General features: G+C 39.8%; 1 protein-coding gene across 1 annotated transcript in view; it reads left to right on the plus strand.

The window, feature by feature from the left end:
• Vps13b (vacuolar protein sorting 13B) overlaps positions 1–24,804 on the plus strand; it is a 560,112-nt gene that overhangs the window by 23,686 nt on the left and 511,622 nt on the right. The window contains exon 4 of the mRNA NM_177151.4: positions 22,708–22,828. Coding sequence (NP_796125.2) covers positions 22,708–22,828 — 121 coding nt within the window. The remainder of the gene's footprint in view (positions 1–22,707; positions 22,829–24,804) is intronic.

Below are 24,804 nucleotides of genomic sequence, written 5' to 3' on the forward strand. Positions count from 1 at the left end.
CATCAAAATAAATGGTGAGAAGCTGGAAGCAATCCCACTAAAATCAGGGGCTAGACAATGCTGTCCACTCTCGCCCTACCTATTCAACATAGTACTTGAAGTCCTAGCCACAGCAATTAGACAACAAAAGGAGATCAAGGGGATACAAATTGGAAAGGAAGAAGTCAAAATATCATTTTTTGCAGATGATATGATAGTATATATAAGTGACCCTAAAAATTCCACCAGAGAACTCCTAAGCCTGATAAACAGCTTCAATGAAGTAGCTGGATATAAAATTAACTCACACAAGTCAATGGCCTTTCTGTATACAAAGGATAAACAGCTTGAGAAAGAAATTAGGGAAACAACACCCTTCTCAATAGTCACAAATAATATAAAATACCTTGGCATGACTCTAACTAAGGAAGTGAAAGATCTGTATGATAAGAACTTCAAGTCTCTAAAGAAAGAAATTAAAGAAGATCTCAGAAGATGGAAAGATCTTTCATGCTCATGGATTGGCAGGATCAACATTGTAAAAATGGCTATCTTCTCTATAAGTTTCAGTGTCTCTGGTTTTATGTGAAGTTCTTTGATCCATTTAGATTTGACCTTAGTACAAGGAGATAAGTATGGATCGATTTGCATTCTTCTACATGATAACAACCAGTTGTGCCAGCACCAATTGTTGAAAATGCTGTCTTTCTTCCACTGGATGGTTTTAGCTCCCTTGTCGAAGATCAAGTGACCATAGGTGTGTGGGTTCATTTCTGGGTCTTCAATTCTATTCCATTGGTCTACTTGTCTGTTTCTATACCAGTACCATGCAGTTTTTACCACAATTGCTCTGTAGTAAAGCTTTAGGTCAGGCATGGTGATTCCATCAGAGGTTCTTTTATCCTTGAGAAGAGTTTTTGCTATTTTAGGTTTTTTGTTATTCCAGATGAATTTGCAAATTGCTTCTTCTAATTCGTTGAAGAATTGAGTTGGAATTTTGGTGGGGATTGCATTGAATCTGTAGATTGCTTTTGGCAAGATAGCCATTTTTACAATGTTGATCTTGCCAATCCATGAGCTTGGGAGATCTTTCCATCTTCTGAGATCTTCTTTAATTTCTTTCTTTAGAGACTTGAAGTTCTTATCATACAGATCTTTCACTTTCTTAGTTAGAGTCACGCCAAGGTATTTTATATTATGTGTGACTATTGAGAAGGGTGTTGTTTCCCTAATTTCTTTCTCAGCCTGTTTATCCTTTGTGTACAGAAAGGCCATTGACTTGTGGGAGTTAATTTTTTATCCAGCTACTTCATTGAAGCTGTTTATCAGGCTTAGGAATTCTCTGGTGGAATTTTTAGGGTCACTTATATATACTATCATGAAACTCAAGAAAAATGAAGACTGAAGTGTGGACACTATGCCCCTCCTTAGAAATGGGAACAAAACACCCTTGGAAGGAGTTACAGAGACAAAGTTTGGAGCTGAGATGAAAGGATGGACCATCCAGTGACTGCCATATGCAGGGATCCACCCCATAATCAGCATCCAAACGCTGACACCATTGCATACACTAGCAAGATTTTATCGAAAGGACCCAGATGTAGCTGTCTCTTGTGAGACTATGCCGGGGCCTAGCAAACACAGAAGTGGATGCCCACAGTCAGCTAATGGATGGATCACAGGGCTCCTAATGGAGGAGCTAGAGAAAGTACCCAAGGAGCTAAAGGGATCTGCAACCATATAGGTGGATCAACATTATGAACTAACCAGTACCCGGGAGCTCTTGACTCTAGCTGCTTATGTATCAAAAGATGGCCTAGTCGGCCATCACTGGAAAGAGATGCCCATTGGACACACAAACTTTATATGCCCCAGAACAGGGGAACACCAGGGCCAAAAAGGGGGAGTGGGCGGGTAGGGCAGTGGGGGTGGGTGGGTATGGGGGACTTTTGGTATAGCATTGGAAATGTAAATGAGCTAAATACCTAATAAAAAATGGAAAGAAAAAAAAATGGCTATCTTGCCAAAAGAAATCTACAGATTCAATGCAATCCCCATCAAAATTCCAACTCAATTCTTCAACGAATTAGAAAGGGCAATCAGCAGATTCATCTGGAATAACAAAAAACCTAGGATAGCAAAAACTCTTCTCAAGGATAAAAGAACCTCTGGTGGAATCACCATGCCCGACCTAAAACTGTACTACAGAGCAATTGTGATCAAAACTGCACGGTACTGGTATAGTGACAGATAAGTAGACCAATGGAGCAGAATTGAAGACCCAGAGATGTACCCACACACCTATGGTCACTTGATCTTTGACAAGGGAGCTAAAACCATCCAGTGTAAAAAAGACAGCATTTTCAACAAATGGTGCTAGCACAACTGGAGGTTATCATGTAGAAGAATGCGAATTGATCCATTTCTATCTCCTTGTACTAAGGTCAAATCTAAGTGGATTAAGGAACTCCACATAAAATCAGAGACACTGAAACTTATAGAGGAGAAAGTAGGGAAAAGCCTCGAAGATATGGGTACAGGGGAAAAATTCCTGAATAGAACAGCAATGGCTTGTGCTGTAAGATCAAGAATCGATAAATGGGACCTCATAAAATTGCAAAGCTTCTGCAAAGCAAAAGACACCGTCAATAAGACAAAAGGCCACCAACAGATTGGGAAAGGATCTTTACCTATCCCAAATCGAATAGGGGACTAATATCCAATATATATAAAGAACTCAAGAAGGTGGACTCCGGAAAATCAAATAACCCCATTAAAAAATGGGGCTCAGAGCTGAACAAAGAAATCTCACCTGAGGAATACCGAATGGCAGAGAAACACCTGAAAAAATGTTCAACATCCTTAATCATCAGGGAAATGCAAATCAAAACAACCCTGAGATTCCACCTCACACCAGTCAGAATGGCTAAGATCAAAAATTCAGGTGACAGCAGATGCTGGCGTGGATGTGGAGAAAGAGGAACACTCCTCCATTGTTGGTGGAATTGCAAGCTTGTACAACCACTCTGGAAATCAGTCTGGCGGTTCCTCAGAAAATTGGACATTGTACTACCAGAGGATCCCGCAATACCTCTCCTGTGCATATATCCAGAAGATGTCCCAACCGGTTAGAAGAACACATGCTCCACTATGTTCATAGCAGCCTTGTTTAAAATAGCCAGAAGCTGGAAAGAACCCAGATGCCCCTCAGCAGAGGAATGGATACAGAAAATGTGGTACATTTACACAATGGAATACTTCTCAGCTATTTAAAAAAATGAATTTATGAAATTCCTAGGCAAATGGATGGACCTGCAGGGCATCATCCTGAGTGAGGTAACCTAATCATAAAGGAACTCACACAATATGTACTCACTGATAAGTGGATATTAGCCCAGAAACTTAGGATACCCAAGATATAAGATACAACTTGCCAAACGCATGAAATTCAAGAAGAACGAAGACCAAAGTGTGGACACTTTACCCTTTCTTATAAATGGGAACAAAACACCATAGAAGGAGTTACAGAGACAAAATTTGGAGCTGTGACAAAAGGATGGACCATCCAGTGACTGCCATATGCAGGGATCCATCCCATAATCAGCTTCCAAATGCTGACACCATTGCATACACTAGCAAGATTTCGCTGAAAGGACCCAGTTATAGCTCTCTCTTGTGAGACTATGCCGGGGCCTAGCAAACACAGAAGTGGATGATCACAGCCAGCTATTGGATGGGTCACACGGCCCCTAATGGAGGAGCTAGAGAAATTACCTAAGGAGCTATAGGGAACTGCAACCCTATAGGTGGAACAACAATATGAACTAACCAGTACCCAGGAGCTCTTGTCTTTAGCTGCATATGTATCAAAAGATGGCCTAGTTGGCCATCACTGCAAAGAGAGGCCCATTGGACTTGCAAACTTTATATGCCCCATTAAGGGGAACGCCAGGGCCAAAAAGGGGGAGTGGGTGGGTAGGGGATTGGGGGGGTTGGTATGGGGGACCTTTGGGATAGCATTGAAAATGTAAATGAGGAAAATACCTAATAAAAAAAATGAAAAAAAAAAAAGAAATTGCTGGACCTGACTGTAATTTCTTAAAGCGAGCATCAGACTTATATTACAGAAGAAAACAAAGAAGATAGGTGATATACATCAGCCAGGATACATTGATGTCATCCCGATGCATAGTGACTCCTTACACAAAACAGAGAAATGCATACATAAAGACTGGCAGGAACCAGGCAGTGATTACAACTGAGATAAAAGTGGCCCTATCTAAAGTCAGCTATTGTAGGAGCCAGGTGAGGATTTCGCACCCTAGTCACAAAAGTCCCTTAGTAAGTGCTTACTTCTGCTATTCCTCTGAGCCTTGTGAAAACTTGCACCAGGGGTTTTCAGCTCTTGCTAACCTTTTCATGAATAATGCAATGCTCTAGTTGCTCCTTAAACCACAACCCACCTTCTTCCTAGACCATTGTAAATTCCTGCATATGACTGTTATTTTAAGTATCTGTAGGGAACCTCCATTTGTCAGAGAACTCACCAACTTTCTTCTAATATGTAATGTAGTCTGCCATACCTTACTGTCATGAGAATTCTAAGTTTACTCTGTAGAACTTGCCCTGAGATTTCTATTCTTATTCAGTAAACTGCAATGCTTGATTTCTTTCACTATCTCTCTTTCAACCCTGGAGGCATTTTGTCTGAATCAGTCAAATCATTCCTTGGAGGAACCTTTAATAAAACAATACTGAAGGAAAGCATGCAAGACCCTCCATGACTATTGCAGGGACAAATCTGAAACACATTGTGTTACGGGATGCCAAGATCTCTAGGAGACCAGTTTCTGTGAAACTTTTTGCCTCAGAACTGTGGCCAAGCTTTTGGACTTGTCAAATAGACTCCATTGGAGTGGGCGTGGCAGCTTATATTCATGAAACCAGTTTTTTTTTTTTTTTATTTCATAACAGCTGAGTATGAGTGATATTGTTTGTGTTTTTGATTAGTATTTTCACAGTAACTAATGATGTCTATCATGTTTTCATGTTATTTTTGGTTATTTCTAGATCTTTATAAAATGTCTTGATTATTTTATGTTTTAGTAAAATATATATAAAATATTACTTATTGTCTCCCTCCCTCCCTCTCTCCCTTCCTTCTGTCTTTTTTTAAGACAGGGTTTCACATTATAGCTCTGTATGGCCTTTGTAGACCAGGCCAGTCTTGTGCTCCACAAATTTGCCTGCCTCTGTCTCCTGGGTGCAGGGATTAAAAGCTGGCCTTTATTCCACTTTTAAATGTACAGTCAGTGACTGTCTTAGTTAGGATTTTACTGCGGTGAACTGACCAAGGCAAATCTTATAAAGGACAATATTTAATTGGTCTAGCTTACAGGTCCAGAGGTCCATTCCATCTTCATCAAGGTAGGAGCATGGCAGCATCTAGGCAGGCATGATGTAGGCAGAACTGAGAGTTCTACATTTTCCTCTGAAGGACTCACTTCCAGGCAGCTAGGGTGAGGGTCTTAAGGCCATGCCTGCAGTGACACACTTACTCTAGCAAGGCCACACCTCCTAACAGTGCCACTCCCTGGGCCAAGCATATACAAACCATCACAGTGATACCTTGCATTCATCTATTTGTTGCCACTGAGTTTAAGTTGATAAGCAGCTCAATTACATCTTTAAAGTAGGAAGTAACCTGGTTATCCACAGTAGGAAGGATTACAGGAAATGATAGCAGAGAACAGTACATTCCTTTTGTTATATTCTAGAGAAAAATGATAGGAGGCCAATGGAACTAAGCCAGTGGCTTTGGAGAAGTGGAAACAGGTTATAGAGGTGAGCACAGGAATTCAAGGGGGTGCTTCTGGAACTGATGTGAATTATGGCATTGTTAAAAAAGATTTATCAAGTTCACATGCTCACATAATTAGTAATTGCTGTCACTGAAAAATAATACAGAAGATAGGTGTCTGAGTTGCTTTCTTTTGCTGTGATAAAATATCACGACCAAGAGCATCTTAGGGGAGAGGAAGTTTATTTTAGCTTGTAGTTCCAGATGGATAAGAGGCCATAAGGGGATGCATGGCAAGCAGGAGCAGTTATGGAGGCGTGGCAAGTGGAGAGCTCACGTGTTCAAATGCAGACATAAAGAAGAGTGAGAGAGGGGACTCAAAGTAGTGTGTAATCTCTAAACTCTCAAAGTCTGTCTTGAATGACACTCGAGGCCACATCTCCTTAACCTCTCCAATAGTGCCATGAACTGGGGACCAAGTGTTCAAACATCTGACCTATGGGGGACATTTTTACTAAACCACTGTAGTAGGTATTTGTCTTAGGGTTTTACTGCTGTGAAGAGACACCATGACCAAGGCAACTCTTATAAAGGACAACATTTAATTGTGGCTTGCTTATATGTTCTGAGGTTCATTTTATTATCATCATGGCGATATCCAGGCAGGCATGGCGCTGGAGGAGCTGAGAGTTCTACATCTTGTTCTGAAGGCAAATGGAAGACTTTCCCCCTCACTGGGTAGACAAGCCCTCAAAGCCACCCCCACAGTCACTGCACTTCCTCCAACAAGACCGTACCTAATAGTGGCACTTCCAAGGCCAAGCATATTCAAACTACCACAGCATTGTACATTGAAGTTTTTAAGGAAAAACTAACATTTGTTTAATGATTAATTTTAGCATTAAGTATTGTTTAGTTGTAATGAATTGAATGAGAATGGCCCCCATAGTCCCCTATTATTTGAATGCTTAGTCACCAGGGAGTGGCACTATTTGAGAAGGATTTAGGAGGTGTGGTCTTGTTGGAGAAAGTGTGTCACTGAGGTGAGCTTTGTGGTTTCAAAAGCCCACACTAGGCCCAGTGTTGTTCTTTCTTCCTGTGGATCAGTATGTAGCTTTCAGCAACTCTTCTAGCTCCATGACTGCTGCCAAGCTCCCACCATGATGATAATGGGCTAACTGTATGAAACTGTAACCAAGCTCACAATTAAAAATGCTCTTTTGCAAGAGTTGTCTTGGTCTTGGTGTCATTTCACATCTGATTAAAAGTTAAAAAAAAAACAAAAACCCAAAGCAGATAGCCTTTGGATGGGTGAAATATATGTAGATCATACAACATAGTTTGGAAAATGTAAGAATTTGGGAATGGAAGAAATCATGGTTTTCTGTATGTTTCCTTTGTCTGGAGTCTAGAAACAGTGGAAGGGAGACTTTGGAACGTGATACTTTATTATAAGTATCTGACTTAAAAAGTATCTACATAGAAGGAGTTACAGAGACAAAGTTTGGAGCTAAGATGTAAGGATGGACCATCCAGAGACTACCCGATCCAGGAATCCATCCCATAATCAGCCACCAAACCCAGACACTGTTGCATATGCCAGCAAGATTTTGCTGAAAGGACCCTGATATAGCTCTCTCGTGTGAGGCTATGCCAGTGCCTGGCAAATACAGAAGTGGATGCTCACAGTCATCTATTGTATGGAACACAGGGCCCCCAATGGAGGAGCTAGAGAAAGTACCCAAGGAGCTGAAGGGGTCTACAACTCTATAGGTGGAACAACAATATGAACTAACCAGTATCCCCAGAGCTTGTGTCTCTAGCTGCATATGTAGCAGAAGATGGCCTAGTCAGCCATCATAGGGAAGAGAGGCCCCTTAGTCTTGCAAACTTTATATGCCCCAGTTCAGCGGAATGCCAGGGCCAAGAAGTGGGAGTGGGTGGGTAGGGGAGCAGGGTGGGGGGAGGGTATAGGGGACTTTCAGGATGCGTTTGAAATGTAAATGAAGGAAAATCTAATAAAAATTGAAAAAAATGTATATACATGCAACAACAGTTTTAACTATAATCTGTCTTGTCAGTTTTGTGTTACATATAAGTTTGAAAGTTCTGTTGCATGAATATCAGACTTGACTTGCCTTGGTTCCACAAAATTACTTGCCCTTTGCTTGCTGAGGGAGTTTTTACTGCTGTTGGCTGTAATGAGAAGTCTATGAGTTGTGTTGTACTTGTTTATCCTATTCTTTTTGATCTTGAAAAGCTATGTGTTTATTATTATTCTTTTATAGCTTTTTGAAGAAGACGTAATACTTGGCTAGAATCAAGGAAGGCTGTAGTTTTCATGATGGTTCTCTAAGAGTGTTATGAATGAGTGAACTTTGGGGGACCAGTGTGACTTTAATTTACAGTGTCCCATGCTGTGAATGCTATAATTTATATGCCTAAGTGCTCTCAGCAAAAAAAGTACTGTAGTTTGAGACTTAATGGCTTGTTGGTGGTGCAGATTTCCTCTTTGCTGCTGATTTTATGCCATTCTAATTGTTACTTGCCACTAAAGATAACAAGGCCCTAGATTGCAGCTTCTGTTTGTTTGTTTCTGTTTGTTCCACAAAATCAATATACAGTAATTCCTTGACTTAGATCTGATGACTAGATACCTGTTAATTTCTTTTCTTAAATGTACTAATTTAAAAACTAGCTTATAGTCTTTGTGTGTATGTGTATATGTGCGTGCCAGTGGCCTACAAATGGAGGTGAGAGGACAGCGTGTGGGAATTGGTTCTCTTCTTCTATCATGTAGATTCTGGATGTTGAGTTTAGGTTCTTTGGCTTGGTGGCAAGTGCCTTTACTACTGAGTCGTCCTCACATTCTGAGCTTCCTCATTTTGGCATGACTTTCTTTTTAGTTTTCAGAAATTGTACTAAGTCTTTATATCTCAACTGAGATTTGTTTTAGTAGAGATTTCTTTTTTTTTAAATTGAAAATTATTATTTGTGTGTGTGTGTGTGTGTGTGTGTGTGTATGAGTGCTGTGTGTTCATAGAGGCCAGAGAGGGCATCAAGTCCCCCAGAACTGGAATTACAGGTGGTTGTTAGCTACCATGTGGATCCTCAGAAAGAGCAACCAGTGTTTGTAAACACTGAGCCATGGCCCCAGCCCCTGGAGCTGGGCTTTACATTTCTGTCTGTTAATTGCAGTGTTCAGATTGTTTATATTTCATGTGCTTTTTAAAATGGTTAGGTTTAAACTAATGTCTTTTATATTCCATTTGACCTTTTTTTTTCTTGTTTTCTTTTGGATTGAGTTATATAATCATTCTCTTTTATTTCTCGTTTACCTTTTTTTAAATCTTGTTAGTGGCCAATTGTGGTGTGGAAATATTAAATGGAAATGGATAATTCATATTTTAAATTACATATCATTCTTGTTAGGGTCATGAACTCTGTAGGATGTGGAATTTTTTCCACAGTATATCCATGTAGTATATACTACCTTTTACTCACTTAGTAATAATTCAGTGAACTTTGATGGTTCTGCACTGTTTATATTATATAACCTATTTTGCTTAAAAATAACTCTAAAGAGCAAGAATAATGATGTTTGCAAGTTTGATATGGTATAATTCTAACTGATTTTTGATGCAGGGCCTCATTTAGCATATCTAACCTCTTGACTGCGTGGCTGAGGATGATCTTTAACTCCTATGCTTCTTGCTATCGTCTTCCAAGTGTTGGGATTGCAAGCATGTGCCACCATTTCTAGCACAGTTCCTTTATTATCAGTTATTTTTAATCTTATTCTAAAATTTTAACAAATTAAATTTCATTGTAAATATGTTTCTAAAAGAAAAATATATCTCTATTAGTTATTTATTTCATTACTGCAACAAAATTTTTGACAAAAGTAGCTTAAGGAAGGGTTTCCATTTTATACAACATAGTTTGTCTCGGTGAGGAAGATGAGGAGGCAGAACCAAGAGGCTGGGCACACTGAGTCTGCAGTCAGAGCTGCTCACACTGAGTCTGCAGTCAGAGCTGAGCACACTGAGTCTGCAGTCAGAGCTGCGCACACTGAGTCTGCAGTCAGAGCTGGGCACACTGAGACTGCAGTCAGAGCTGCGCACACTGAGTCGGCAGTCAGAGCTGAGCACACTGAGTCTGCAGTCAGAGCTGGGCACACTGAGTCTGCAGTCAGAGCTGCACACACTGAGTCTGCAGTCAGAGCTGAGCACACTGAGTCTGCAGTCAGAGCTGGGCACACTGAGTCTGCAGTCAGAGCTGAGCACACTGAGTCTGCAATCAGAGCTGAGAGCTCCAAGTGCTTGTGCTCAGATGCTTTCTCCTTCTGAACTCCTTCGCCGTATCCCTTGGAATGGCTGAACCCATATTGATCCCTACTTCAATTCACCAATCCAAAAAAATCCTGAAAGCCAAGGCAGAGATTTGTTTCCATGGTGATTCTAGATCCCATCAAATTGGCAAGATTAACAGTCACAGATTCCGATTTCTACTTTAGTGTCTGTTTTCTTGCTTGTTTTGGGAGTATGTGTATATTTGTGTACATGCTGTGATGCACATGTGGAATTCATACGATAACCTAGGGTATCAATCCTCACGTTCTACCTCATTTGAGACAAAGTATTTGCCTTAGTCAGGGTTTCTATTCCTGCACAAACATCATGACCAAGAAGCAAGTTGGGGAGGAAAGGGTTTATTCGGCTTACACTTCCATACTGCTGTTCATCACCAAGGAAGTCAGGACTGGAACTCAAGCAGGTCAGAAAGCAGGAGCCGATGCAGAAGCCATGGAGGGATGTTCTTTACTGGCTTGCCTCCCCCGGCTTGCTCAGCCTGCTCTCTTATAGAACCCAAGACTACCAGCCCAGAGATGGTCCCACCCACAAGGGGCCTTTCCCCCTTGATCACTAATTGAGAAAATGCCTTAAGAGTTGGATCTCATGGAGGCATTCCCTCAACTGAAGCTCCTTTCTCTGTGATAACCCCAGCTGTGTCAAGTTGACACAAAACTAGCCAGTACAGTTTTTCTTTTGTCTTTTGCTCCTGCATGTGCTAGGCTGCCTGCCTTTAAGATTTGGGAATTTTCTAGTCTCTTCCTCCCACTAGGATTATAGATGTGTGCTAAGTGTCTAGATTTATGCGGGTTCTGGGGATTCAAACTAAGGTCCTTAAGCTTGCATGGCAGACCCTTCACTCAGTGAGCCATCTCCTTGCTCCACCTCAGTTACTGCCTGACTCATGGCTGTCTGTGAGTTTGTGTGTTTGGGTGCATTCATGCCATGGCGCTTGTTTAGATGTTGCACAGTTAGAGGGGCTTGTTCTCCTTCTCTCACCACGTTGGCTCTGGGAGCTGAACTCAGATCCTCAGGCGTGGCAGGAAGAGCTTTACTCACTGAGCCATCTTGCTGGCACTGGTTCCTTTGTAATAAAACTGTTACTTATCTATAAATCACATTTGTTTAGGGAAGATAAGAAATGCCATTATTTATGTAAACAAAATTACTGTAGCATTAGCAATACAAATACCAATTTGACAAGAGGACCAAACACTTTTAGGGTTTTCTTTATGTGTTGCTTCCTATGAATAGAGGATATTCATACACATCAAGGAAAATGCAGTAAGAATAGATACATGTTTAAGAAAACTCAATATATTAATATTATCACTTTCTTATATTTAAGTGAAATAAACTTTAAACTATTGGAGAATATAGACTCTCAAAAATAAGTGTTGTATTTAATTTTTTATTCTTTAGTATACATTTTCTCTTTAGAGTTAAAGATTATTTAGACCTTTTTTAAATCATTGCTTAAAATATTTGCATATATATGGATACTCTAGAGTAAATGTTAGAGAATTGTTAACTACTGAATAAGGATTCCTTATTAAATCAAACAAGAATGTAGTAAAAATTATGCTTTTGCTTTTAGGAGCCAAAGTCCCCTTCATTAAAAAAAAGAAGAAGAAGAAGAAATGAATCATTATTATCTGAAAACATATACATTTTATGCCTGCTAATAGTACTATAATATATAATTTGATGTTTCTGATTTTACTTCAGTTATTTAAAGTCTTTAGTGGATCAGTTGGTTTCAGTAATATTGTTGAGAGAACAATTTTGTTGAAAATTTACTTGAAATACATCTTTTTCTACCTTCCTACTAAGCACTCTGCATTTGTGTTATAGATTAGTTGATGATTGTATTGAGAATCCGTTTCAGAGCCTTCAGAATGCTAAGCAGATGCTGGCTCCCAGCTGGCTTCCCAGCTCTCCACTTCTCCTTCTTGAGATTATGCATGCTTACTAGATGCATATGATTTTTTTTTTGACTGCACTCTTATCTCTTTCCTCTGTTACTCTTTGATCTTAGGATGTTGGCCAGACAGTGGACAGGTTTTTGCTTTTACTTATCTGTATGTTTAAAACACAGTTTTGGATTATAGGCAATTGTATATATTATTTCTTTCTAGAAGTATTTATAGTTTGCTTTTTTTCTTGAGTCACTGGAATCTTTATTCTCTTTATTGACTGCTAATTTACTTTTGAGTCTTAGACTCACTGAGGAACCATGGTTGGTTTGGAACTCACCATATAGCCCAGGCTTGACTTAAGGTTACATCCTTCTATTCAGCCTCCAGATGTTACAGATGTGGACCCTGCCTGTATTTAGCTGACTCTACCTTGTCTCTGCCTTAGTAAGCCTTTGCTCTTGCTAGAGCAAAGCTGAGGGGAGAGTGCGTGTTTCATTGGTATTGCTTTTGTCAGTCAGGAAGTTTGACCCCTCCCATCTGCTCTTACAGATTCTCTTAAGTTAGGTGTGTTTATTTATGCTCTGAAGTTTTTGCTTGGATAATAAAGTCAAATCAGTATTTTACCAAATGTCTTCAGCTTGAATTATAGTTATTTTGTACATTTGAAATGAAGACAAATGGCTTAGAATACTGGTCACCATCAATCTCAGAACTTAAGCCCATGGCTTGTTTTGTAAATGAGAGTTTTAAGACGTAACCATATTTATTTGATTGCTGCTGTGTGGGAATGAACTCATACTTCAGCAGCACAGGTGAGTAGAAGTGGCAAACTCTGAGCATGTAGTGCCTGCCTTTTTACAGCAAAAGTCTTGTTTTAAAGTTATATAATTATTTAAAAATTTCATTAATTCCATATAAATTATAAGTAAAAATGCCATAGGAATTTCTATATTGATGATTATTAAATATTAGACTTTATATATATTTGAGTTGATACTTTATTGACAAGTTACTGTATATGTTATATTAATATTATGATAAGACATGATTTAGAAAGCTAAATGTTAGATTAACAGATGTGGGACCGTGAAAGGCAGCCTGTTTTCTAGTCGAGCTAGGTTTAAACCCTGGAGACCCAGCAGATTAATCTGTAAGGGATGGAAGCAAATTTGCCACACGCTCTCAGACACTAGGCTCCTGATATGAGCGAGGCCCCAGCTCCATAATTCTGTGGCCATCAGTCATGTAGGCAACACCACAAGCTCCTGGTATTCTGTCTGGACTCCATCCCCACAGTTACCTGGCAACAGCCAGGTAGGCCTGGCTCACTATAAAAGGGGCTGCTTGTCCCCTCCTCTCTCTTACTCTTACTCCTGCTTCCTGCTTGCTTTTCTCTTGCCTTCTTTCCCTCTTGCTCCCCCTATCCCCACCTTCCTTTCACCCCTCTCTCCATGTGGCCATGGCTGGCCTCTACTTCCCTACTCTCTCCTTCTCTTTGTCTTTCTTCAATAAACACCTTAAAACCATGGACTGCCATGCTGGAGCAATGGAGCAGGTCCTCCCCTAATGAGTGAGTCTAACCTCCTGATGGGAGGCCTCCCTGCACTCCAGCCATGGCTGCCAGCCACTGAGCTAAGCTGTCTGCCCTGACCAAGCTAAGGACTCTCCTCCCCAGGGATCCAGCCAGAGCGCTCTCACCTCCTGCCCTTTTCCTCTTGGCCCCCACTCTGTTCTCAGCTCTTTTGCTGCTTACAGCTGCCTCTGGGATGTCCGAGAGCCTGAGAACCAGGACTCCTTGGCCTCTGTGTAGGCCCAGGGACCCCAAGCCAACTCCAGTATTTCTGCAGGGACTTCCCCACCCCTAGAGCGGCAGCGTGGGGTCCCTGGGCACAGTCAGACTTCCACATCCCGCCTCGCCCTGGGCTGGATGTGGGATCCCATTTTTAACCCTCAAACAGATACTGTGATATCCATATAACTAGAGCTTAAACTAGGCTTCGTGCCCTTGCCGTAGTTCCTACTCTTATAGTCTATTGTTTAGTCCACCTTCCCCCTAGGCCATTGTAAATACTTGTTTATGGGTGTAACTCAGCTATCTATAGTTCTAAGTATCTACTCTTGCTTCTCCTTAGGTCACAAACTTCCTTTTTCCTAGATAATGGTAAATTCCTGCATAGGGCAGTGATTTAGCTATCCTTGCCCAAGGTTGGATCATGGACTGCCTAGAATCTAACTTAGCTATATGTGAAAATATCAATCCTTAGGAGCACTTGTAATAAAGCAATATTAAGGGAGAGCACACAGATCTGTTTACCAACTAAAGCAAGGACATTGGAGCATTCTTTATACAGGATGCCACGATTCCAGGAGACTAAGTTTCTGTGAACTTTTCGCCTTGGGACAGTGCTCAGGTTTTCAGGGCCTGTCGCGCTTGTCACTACTGGAGTGGATGTAGCATCTTATGACTTAGTTTCTGGTCTATTTCTGAAGCTGGTGTCTTATGGCCTTTTTTGAAATCAGGCCTGGTCCTCAAAATGGAGACAAATGGGGTTTATATTACCCTTACAATTTCTAACAGTCATGCATGGCCTTCTCATGTGTACACTTTCCAGTTTTATCATAAGCTGTACATATTCACTATTGACAAGCTTTGATCATGAATCAGTCATAAGCCTCACATGGCACTTACATCACAAGATTTTTTTCTTAGTCTCTGATGAGAGGCTTTTGCTTCTGACCTGGGGGAAGAAAAACTGAAGGTTGAGCAGGGTCGTTTAGCATTCACTGAGGTATAATGCTTGGTGTCTTCTTAAGCCTGTGTGTTGACTAGAGCAAGGCCTTCAGAATGGTCATGGCTGCAGACATCTGATTTCAGCAGTCCTGGAGGCTGGAGAGGATTTTCCTCAGGATGACTGTGGAGTGTTTAAAACAACTGATTGTCAGTGAAGAGACTGCTTCATTGGTAGATCCTTCCTTGTACCAGGCTGGGTACAGATGTCAATTAAGTGGCTCCTCCTAACAGCTTAGACCAATGGTTCTCAACCTTTCTAATGCTTCACCTCTTTAATAAAGTTGTGATGTTGTGATGACCCCCAACCATAAAGTTATTTTTATCGTTACTTTATAATTGTAATTGCTACTGTTATGAATTATAATATGAATATCTGTGTTTTCCAGTGGTCTTAGGTGATCCTTGAGAAAGGGTCATGTTATCCCCAAGGGAGACAGGCAAAGAACCACTGGCTTAGACTAAAGAAAAAACATTGAAAGGTCCTTACAGTGAAGGCCTATCAAGCATGGAATTGATATTCCCAGTTACTTAATCCCTAGCTAAATATCCTTAGGAAAAGTGGGGTCCCTCCATCCATGTCAGTGTTTGTATGACCATTTGAATCCTCTTTCCATTTCTGGTAACCTCTGGATCCCAAGCAGAGCCATGTTTCATCTTCATTCTCACCCACCACTTGAGCCTTGCTCAAAATTCCCTTTGTACTTTGTTGCTAGCGTTTCTTTTCCTTCACTGTTCCATTTGGTTACTCAGCCACATTACCAGGAGAGCAAATCCTTTTCTTTGTATTGGAAACCTAAAAAAATACTGGGACTTACTTAGACAAATCCTGAATCTTTATCTTTTTTGGTTTTTTTGAGACAGCATTTCTCTGTGTAGCCCTAGCTGTCCTGGAACTCACTTTGTAGACCAGGCTGGCCTTGAGCTCAGAAATCCACCTGCCTCTGCCTCCCAAGTTTTGGGATTAAAGGCGTGAACCACCACCGCCTGGCCTGAATCTTTATCTGTCTCCTTTCCTATATAGTTATATTTGGTAGTAAGATATACCTTCTGGAAATGCCCTTTAACTTTTAATATTTTACTTAAAATTACATTCTTCAGGAAAACTCACCCCACCCCCAGGATAGTATGTGAAAGAACCTAGTGGGGAAACCCCCACTCAATTCTCGTTCGTCGTGCACCCAAGAATCACGAACAAACGACCATCTTGATGTAAAAGCATGAGGTAGTTTAATGACGGAGCTCCGGGCTGACACATATCTCCCGCAGGAGACAGAGGTGTTGACCACATGGTGGAGCCATATGGCGGAGCTCCGGTTCGAAACTTATCTCACACAGGAGACAGTGGTTTCGACCACGAGGCTTGGAAGCTAGGGGTTTTTATAGAAAAGGGGGTGGGGCTGGGGAGGAATTGGCGCGGTTTCACATGATTGGTCCATTTAAACATCAACAGACTATCAGAAGGGCGGGAGATAGGGAGGCACTAGGCCAGTCAGGACATATCCTGCCCGGGCATGTCCTGGCCTGTTCTGCTATGTTCTTAGCCCCAGGTTTCAAAGCTCACAAACAACTCTTTGGGCTATTTGACATAAATTACATGAATCACATGTCTCAAGTTTTATTTATTTTCCTATGGAGTTTAAGAAGAAATATTTTCATATCCAATTCACAATCAAGCACCTGTGTAGGCTTAGAATTTTTTTAAAACTTTAGATTTATTAAAGTAGTTTAATAAAGGTTTGAGCCCCCTTTCTAGCCCACCATTCAAAGGTAGGGAGAAAATATGGTATATAGGACAAGGGGATATGAACCTGTTTAGCAGTAGTTCCTTGGGGCGATTCCAATCTCTGTTGTCAGGATACTAACAGTCCAATTCAAAGAGTGTCACCAAACATGAATCAGCAGTGGTGGCATAATCCATCCGAAAGAGCTAGTGCCTCCTCTGCCAAATCGACAGGAGCCAGTGGGAGTGGCCAGAACCAGCCAGAAAGCCAGGAGAAATGTGCTGTGCCTCTCTCAACAAAGTGAAGATCAGTTAAGACTGGAGACCAATGAAACACGGCTAGGCTAGCTATCCAAGTGCCCGGCACTGTTGAGTCCTATTTACACTCTCTCTAAACATGTGTCCTTTCTCTGGTCTTGCTTCAGCAAAACATCACAAGTCTGTGTCACCTGACAACCAGAATCCATTTCAAATCTGTTTTTCAAGCTTGAAATTAGCAGGCCTCATCAGCATCATTTTCAAAGTTAGAGTGGATATTGAAGTCAGATCACAGCCCACTGTCTTTTGGATCCTGAGAATGTAGGAGAGTCATTGGTTGCATTGGGGCATTAAAAACAGATGGTCCTTTGGGGTGAGGGAATGGCATAAGAGTAATGAGAAAGGGAATTGAATCAGTTTCAGAGTTTAAATATTTTGTTTTAGAAACGGTTGTGAATATTTATAACCCCTTGTGTGTGTTCATGTATGCATGTGTATGTATACAGGTGCACTCACTTGTGCTTGTGTTTTTGAGGTCAGAGGTGAAGTTTTGTCTCTTCTGGGATGCTCTCCACTTTATTTTATGAGAGACAATCTTCTGCTGAACCTGGAGCTTGGCAGATTTGGCTATTCTGTCCAGCCAGAGATCAGCCTGTCTTTGCCCCCAATCACTGGGACCGCTGTCAGCTTTTTATGTGGGTGCTGGGAATCTAAACTCAGGTCAGCTCCTTGTATGACAAGCAGTTGTACTGGCTTTTGTCAACTCAGCTAGCATCACCTACAAAAGGCATTCAATTGAGGAATGCCTCCAGCAGATGGGCCTGTGGGAGTTTCTCTGGGGGCATTTTCCTGATTATTGATTGATGTGGGCAGGCCCACCCCACTGTAGGTGGTACCATTCCTAAGTAAGGTGGGCCTGGGAGCATGGGGCTGGGAGGCAGAACTGGGCATTAACTACAACACATGGGTCTCATCATCATGACCTCATCTAAATCTAATTGTTTTATGCTTAAATATCACTACATGAATTTTGATCTTAAGCTTCTAACCCATGAATTAAGTTTGATACAGCTCTCAGTATGTAGGGGGTAAGCCAGATATTTCCACTTTAAAAGTTATTTTTATTTGTGTGTGTGTGTGTGTGTGTGTGTGTGTGTCTTTCTGTGCATATGTATGTGTGACTCTGGAGGCCAGAAGGCGGTGTCCGATCACTCAGGGCTGGAGTTATAGGCTGCTGTGAGCTACCTGATGTGGGTGCTGGGAACTGAACTCTTGTTCTCTGAAATAGCTGCAAGTGCTCTTAACTTCAGAGCTATCTCTAAGCTCCACAGTTCTCATATTTGTCATGAGGATTAGTAAATTCTCTCCCCTCGTTCTGTTTTGTACTCCCAAGCATGTAACGGAGTTCCCTTCTGCTCTCTGGCTCTCTGAGGGGTAGTAGTGCTCACTGAGACTCCTTACAATCTGAGAATTACCACAATACTTATTACCTGAGAGGGTGAAATGAATGTTTGAGGCTTGTATTAGTTTATTTCCAAGATCCTTTCAGTGTCTCAGGATTATAGCTGGGTGAGCTCCCAGCCTTTTCTGCTCACCGAGTCAGAAAAGCTCAGTGCACATCACTTCTTCATTCCACTATTCAGTTTCTCTCTTCAACTCCTTTTTGTATTTTAATTTGTTGTTGTTTTTATAGTGATCCAGTTAATTATTTTAAGTTTTGCCTTCAATCTTATCTCAACTTTGTGAATTTGCTAATTGATGGTTTCAAGCTTTAGTTGACTAGACCTGTAAAGGCCAAGGGTACAGTCTGCTACCTAGAGCCGTGGTTTGTCTGATGAGAGTAATGATCTATTTGCATTCAGTACTGGCCTCTTTTCCCTCTGTTGGGAAGAAATACATTCTTGCTTGTTTAATGAGGAGCACAGGGCAGTATTTTCAGAAATATGTGATCCCCAAGAGAAAACATTCTTTTACAATGAAATATGCTTTCCAGACATTTTGGAAAAATTGAAACCCAAAATAAGAGAGATAAAAATGTAATGTTTTGGGGTTAAATGTTATCTTAAATATTCTGACAAGTATTTTTGAGAACATGGTTTCCTTTATTTGAAGTTGAAGGTTTTCATTGAATAAAAATTTGTAATATTCCAAAGAAATTCCTACTGGTGGAAAACCACAAGATGAATTAAAAAATAATGATGGAAGCAATTCTAGTTTTAGTATATAGTACATTTATTTCATAGTTTGTTTGTTTATTTGTTTTTTTTTTTAAAGACCGGGTTTCTTTTTGTAACCCTGGCTGTCCTGGAACTCACTCTGTAGACCGGGCTGGCCTCAAACTCAGAAATCCGCCTGCCTCTGTCTCCCAAGAGCTGGGATTAAAAGTTTGCACCATCACTGCCGGGCTATTTCATAGTTTTACTTTTGCTTCATTTTTTATTTGATTAGATTGGGCAGAATATGACTAGAAGCCTACTTGCAATTGAGACATTTAAAAATATAGTTGAAGTCAAAACAAATTCTAATTACCAAAATGATTCTTACCTAATTATAATATGTATATAATCACAGCTTCTTAACTACAGTAAAGAAAGAAGTATTCACACATTTGGTAATGCTTGTTTCATAGCATGTATTTCTTTGAGTATCATGATTAATGCCCATTTGTATACATACTAAAATTTCAAGTTTATTGTTAAGTGTATTAAGTTTGCTTTTGTCTTTCCAGTAATAACAATGTAGTTCTCTAGAGAAGCTTTATTAACAGTGTGTGTGTGCGCGCGTGCTTGCGCATATGCATCATTCGTTTTAAACTCAGTGGAAACTCATTTAGTCTACCATATTCCCTTTTGCTTCTAATAACATTATAAATATAAAAGTAACTTCTTTTGCTTTAAAATGTTTGCCGTCTCTTGTACACCAGATTTATTGGACTGTGGTGGCATCGAGTGGCTTTTGGCTGGAAGGCTCATTGTGACATCACTGTGATCTGATACAGGTTGTGATTGCAAATGGTTTCAGTGTTAAATATTTTCATAATTATGCTATTTTTGGCAGTTCATGTATGATTTTTTTCACATCTTGTTGATGAACATGTTTTACTTCTGGGCTTTTAAGGCAAACACATGTTTCAAAAATTAATAATGTGCTTTTAATGTTAATATTGTGCAGAAGTATCTAACTGGGCATTTTGAGTTTATTTTTTTGAACTAAGGGTAATTATAGTTAGGTTTGGTCATAGTAGTAGGCTTCAAGTATTTGAGGTCTGAAGCATAACCCCAGCTAACAGAAGATGCCATTGTAAAGACTGATTATGTTGTTTTGTAGAATGAAACACTGTGGAATTATTATGCATTATCTTAAAAATGAACAAAAGTTTTTTGCAGGTTGCCTTTGTTTATGATGTCCAGTAATTTGGCTTTTGTGTATAGGAAGTTTTAGACAATATCTTCCCTAATGTGTTACTAGTATCTGAGGTTATCCTTTGTTGTAAAAGTCTCACCTTTTATTGGGGTATATTTCTCTTGTGTTACTGAATAAGGATTTTCTCTGGTTTTATTGAATGTATCTGTGTGTTATGCGTATTTGTATTGTTTGTGTGGCTCTTGTGTGGGCGGGTGCTGTGTTGTGTGTGTGTGTGTGTGTGTGTGTGTGTGTGTGTGTGGAGTCCAGATGTTAATGCCAACTGTGTTCCTTTGCTGCTGTAGTGTTTATTTACTGAGGCATGGTCTCTTGCTAAACCTGGGGCTTGCTGACTCTGCTAGTCACCTTGCCCTGGTGACATGTTTTTTTGGTAGGTGCTGGGAATGCAAACTCTTGTCTTCACTCTTGTGTGGCAAGTGCTTGACCCATGGAGCCATATATCCAGTGCTGAAATTTTGTTATATATATTTGAGATTTACTTATTTTAATTTCATGTATATGGTTGTTTTTCCTGTATGCATATTGTGCACCGCATTCATGCCTGGTGCCATAGAGGTCAAAAGAGGGTGTTGGAGCCTCTGCACCTGGAATTATGGACAGTTGTGAGCAGACATGTGGGTGTTGGGAATCAAACCCAGGTCCTCTGCAAAAGCAGCTTGATAGGCATTTTCTCTCCCTTGGTGATACAGATATAGGCCAGATTAAATTAGATTAAAAGTAGGTAAATTCAGGTTTATCAGAAGGCAGCTCTCTGGTGGGTTCACCAATCTCACAGGTGGAGGTCAGTGAAGTCACACGGGGTTTTATAGAGATTAGGTGAGTAGTGATGGTGTGTCAGCTAGGAGCTGGGATTGTGACCATATGTGGTCAAAAACTGAGCCCCTGGAGGGCACTCTTGGGTGGATTGCTGGAAACATGGAGAGGAGGAGTGATGATGACTGGTTGGTTAGCTTGAGTTTTCTCTGTGTGTGCTGAGTAGGGGAAGCAGGGCAGAGAGGGTTTTCCAGCTTATGCAGGGGGAAGAGCAGGGGTTCTAGCCTAACAGCTTTGCTGAGTCACCGTTCTATGTAAAACGTCTTTTCATACTTTTTACTTGCTCCTAGTACAATTAGATCAGCAAATTTAGCAATTGTTTTTTGTTTTAAATCTTTATTTTTGTGTGTGAAATAAAAAGTAACTTTCTCCCCATTATTATAAATGTCATAGTAATAATTGAGTAGTGAAGTGATGGCAGGGTAGGGCATTATCATTTAACCTTTGTGTGGGTACTTTTCTCATGACCTGTTTGCATGTTGTAGGTTAAAAGTGTGTACTTTTATTCTTTAAAAGAGAATAATGAGTTGAGAATACTTTATTTAGCTATTTTTTCTTATATCTGTTTCCTTTTACATTTAATTAGTATGTATGTGTGTGTAGTGAATGTTAAGGTTCAGCTTACCATGTTTTCTCAAATGGACCCACTGTCTTCTGTTACTTTTAATAAAATAAAGAAAAAAATAGTGCATGGAACTAGTTACATGTGTTTTTGATAGATTTTTGAAATCCTTCAGGATAGGCATAACCAATTTACCTTAGGAAATAAGTCCACCAATTTAGACATATAACAGTTATATAAGTGTTAATGTAGGACATAAAATTAATACTCATTTGAATTTTATAAATAGGGAGCTAAATAAAAATATGCAACTTAAATTTTAACAATATCCATATCAAACCAGTGTAAGTTTTATATCTAATACCAATAACAATTTAGTAAGCATTGTTAAGTCGGATGCAAAAATTATAAGAATTGTGACATTAATAATAACTAAAGATAAATAACTGACTACTTGATTCTAAATAATTAGAATTTTAACATATAAGCTGTTCATTAATTCCATTTATTTTGTGTTTGGTTATGAAAATCATTAAACATTTTCTGTTAATAGTCATATAGTTTTGTAAAGCCATAAATAAGAACTTTTTGGATATTTGTCAGATAATTTGTTTTGGTACCAGCTAAAGAAAGAAGCTTTAAGATAGAGTGTGTGTGTGTGTGGTGTATACATTGGAGGGTAATGCATGTTCTTTTTTTCACTCCACCTTATTCCTTTGGTGGTTTCTTGGTAAACTTGGAGCTTGTAGTTTTTGGCTAGATTGGCTGTCATGAAGCACCATTGATCTTTCAGTCTCTTCTTTGCTCTGTGCTGGGGTTTCACGTGTGTGCAGCACCATGTTTGGCCTGTCAGGTGTAGGCTGAGATTCACAGTCCTCATGTTATGTATCAAGTGCTGTTAACTGCTGAGCATCTCCTCAGACCTGAAATTAATTATTGTTAAGTGCTGTTTGCAAATGTAAAATTTGAAAATTGGTTACATAGACTGTCAGAGCTAACCACTTTTAGTAATTATAAATTCATATGCTGACCAAAATGTCCTAGTTCTTGAATGTGATCAGTGTTTCTTTTTCCTTTAAAATAAAAATAGGATGACCATGAAAGCTGTGGTTCTAATTCTACCAACCGTAGCACTGCTGAGAACACAAAATCATCCATAAAACCCCGAAGAATTCAGCAGGCTGCTCCTGCAGACCCTGACTTACCACCAGGTAATTCTAGTGTTGACATTGCTGTTACTACTGACCATGTGGTAGTGCTTGTGGAATATACATCTTCAGTCTTATTTGCTGTCATAAAATGTTTAGGCCATGTGCACATGTGCTTCAGAACTTGTCAGGTACAGAGCCATCGCAGATGGCTTCCAATTAGATCTTGGTCCATTCTTTGCAGCAAGTTAGGCTGAGCCTCTCTCAGCAAAGACTCAGATTCCCTGCTCTGCTTTGTGCTGAGAGCTGACTGAATGCTCTAAAAGTTACCAGGAAGATTATAGGATATTCTAGCTGTAGCTGAAGGAAACCTTAGCTACTACCTTTTTTACCTTCTGATGTCTTAATTTACTTGAGATGGTAGTGAATTGCAAACAAAACACTTCCTTGGCAAATATTTCATGAAGAAAAGCTTATTTGAAGCTAGCATTGTTGTTAAATGCATTGCTGCTTCCTCAGTCAACTGTTAGTCACTTCTTTGGTTTTTAAAATTTTTATTGGTCACTGTTTTTGTGCATTGTAGTGGAGATTGGTGCCTGTGCTGTGTTGTGCTGTTGTGTTGTTGTAGGTTCTCTGCTAGTTTAATCCAGCCAATGTCAGAGGTTAGACTAGGCACACTGTTTGCAACCTGCCATTCTCAGAACACTCGTCTGTTCAGATACCATTGCCCTCCAAATTAGCATCCTTAGCAAGTGCTCTGGGCAACTTAGTGCTGATTGTTTATATAACTGTCTAGCAAAGGTGGCAATCTATCTGGCTTTCAGTTCCTTTGAGCTGAAGACAGTGCCACAAGATATTTCTAAATGTTTCCAAATTTGCTTAATATATTCCAGAATTTTCTCTAACTTCTTACTAATTACTCCTTTGGAAAAAAATTAAACTGTAAATTAAACTGTAGTTTACTCTAATTTATTAACTATGTAGCTTCCTAATTTCCTCAAATTTGACCATGTGTCTCCTTAAAATTTCTAGCATCATTCATGGTGTATAAAACTTTTCTTTTGCTCTAGTCTCTCTTGTGTCCTCTTTTGTATCTATCTTCCTTTCTGTCAGTTTTAGGTTAACTAAGATTTGTGCAGTGTTTTGTTTTTCTTGAAAAAGACCTCAAAATGTTACTTATTAACTTCAGATAGAATCTTCCTAAGGCTGACTTGTTGTGAACTGGGATTCTGGACATTTAATAACTCTTCAGATCCAGCAGTAGGATTTACACCACTAGAATTATGACAGTTGGCTGTTTTCAGTGCCATAAAACAGAGCTATGTTCTACCTGGGTGGCTTGAGGTTACCATGTGCTTTTTACCCTGACTGCAAAGTTAGGAAGTTGTTAAGCAACTGGATCTGTTGGCCAAATACTGGGAAGCAGATCAGTTAATTTTTGCTAAAGAGGGAAAAAGGAAAAATTGAGAATCAGATGGGATAAACAGTGATCATTTGTTTAAAGGATGACCTATTATTTTGCCTTGATTTCTTTCATGATAGAGGCAAACTCCTATTTCTAGCTTTCCTAGGGCAGAGTTATGTCTCTTTGGTTATAGTTTTGAAGTTGGAACATTTATATGCATCTGAAAATGATTTAAAATGTTAACATTTAAATTTTTTATGTACATGGGTGTTTTGCCTTCATGTGTGTGTGCACTGCTTTTGTTCCTGCAGCTTGCAGAGGCCAGAAGAGGGCCCAAGGATCATAATTACAAGGTGTGAATTGGGTTCTACTGGAATAAAGCTAGTGCTCTTAACAATGGAATAATCTTACCAGCTTCTCCAGAAATGAGTTTTAAGAAAAGTATTGCTGTTGTCAGTAGACAGGCATTTGTTCTACTGTTTTGTTGGATTAATAGCTTTCTAATTATTAATCAAAAAAAAGGGCAGGAAAAAAAATTCAGGAAAAAAAGCAGGAGCTGCATCTAAAACAGTCGTTCATGGTGTGCGTCTTGACCAGTTAGTACATTGTTAAAGCAGTTCAGTGGGTAACAGTA

The sequence above is a fragment of the Mus musculus genome, chromosome 15, assembly GCF_000001635.26.
Source record: "Mus musculus strain C57BL/6J chromosome 15, GRCm38.p6 C57BL/6J".
In the NCBI taxonomy this organism is placed as follows: Eukaryota; Metazoa; Chordata; class Mammalia; order Rodentia; family Muridae; genus Mus; species Mus musculus.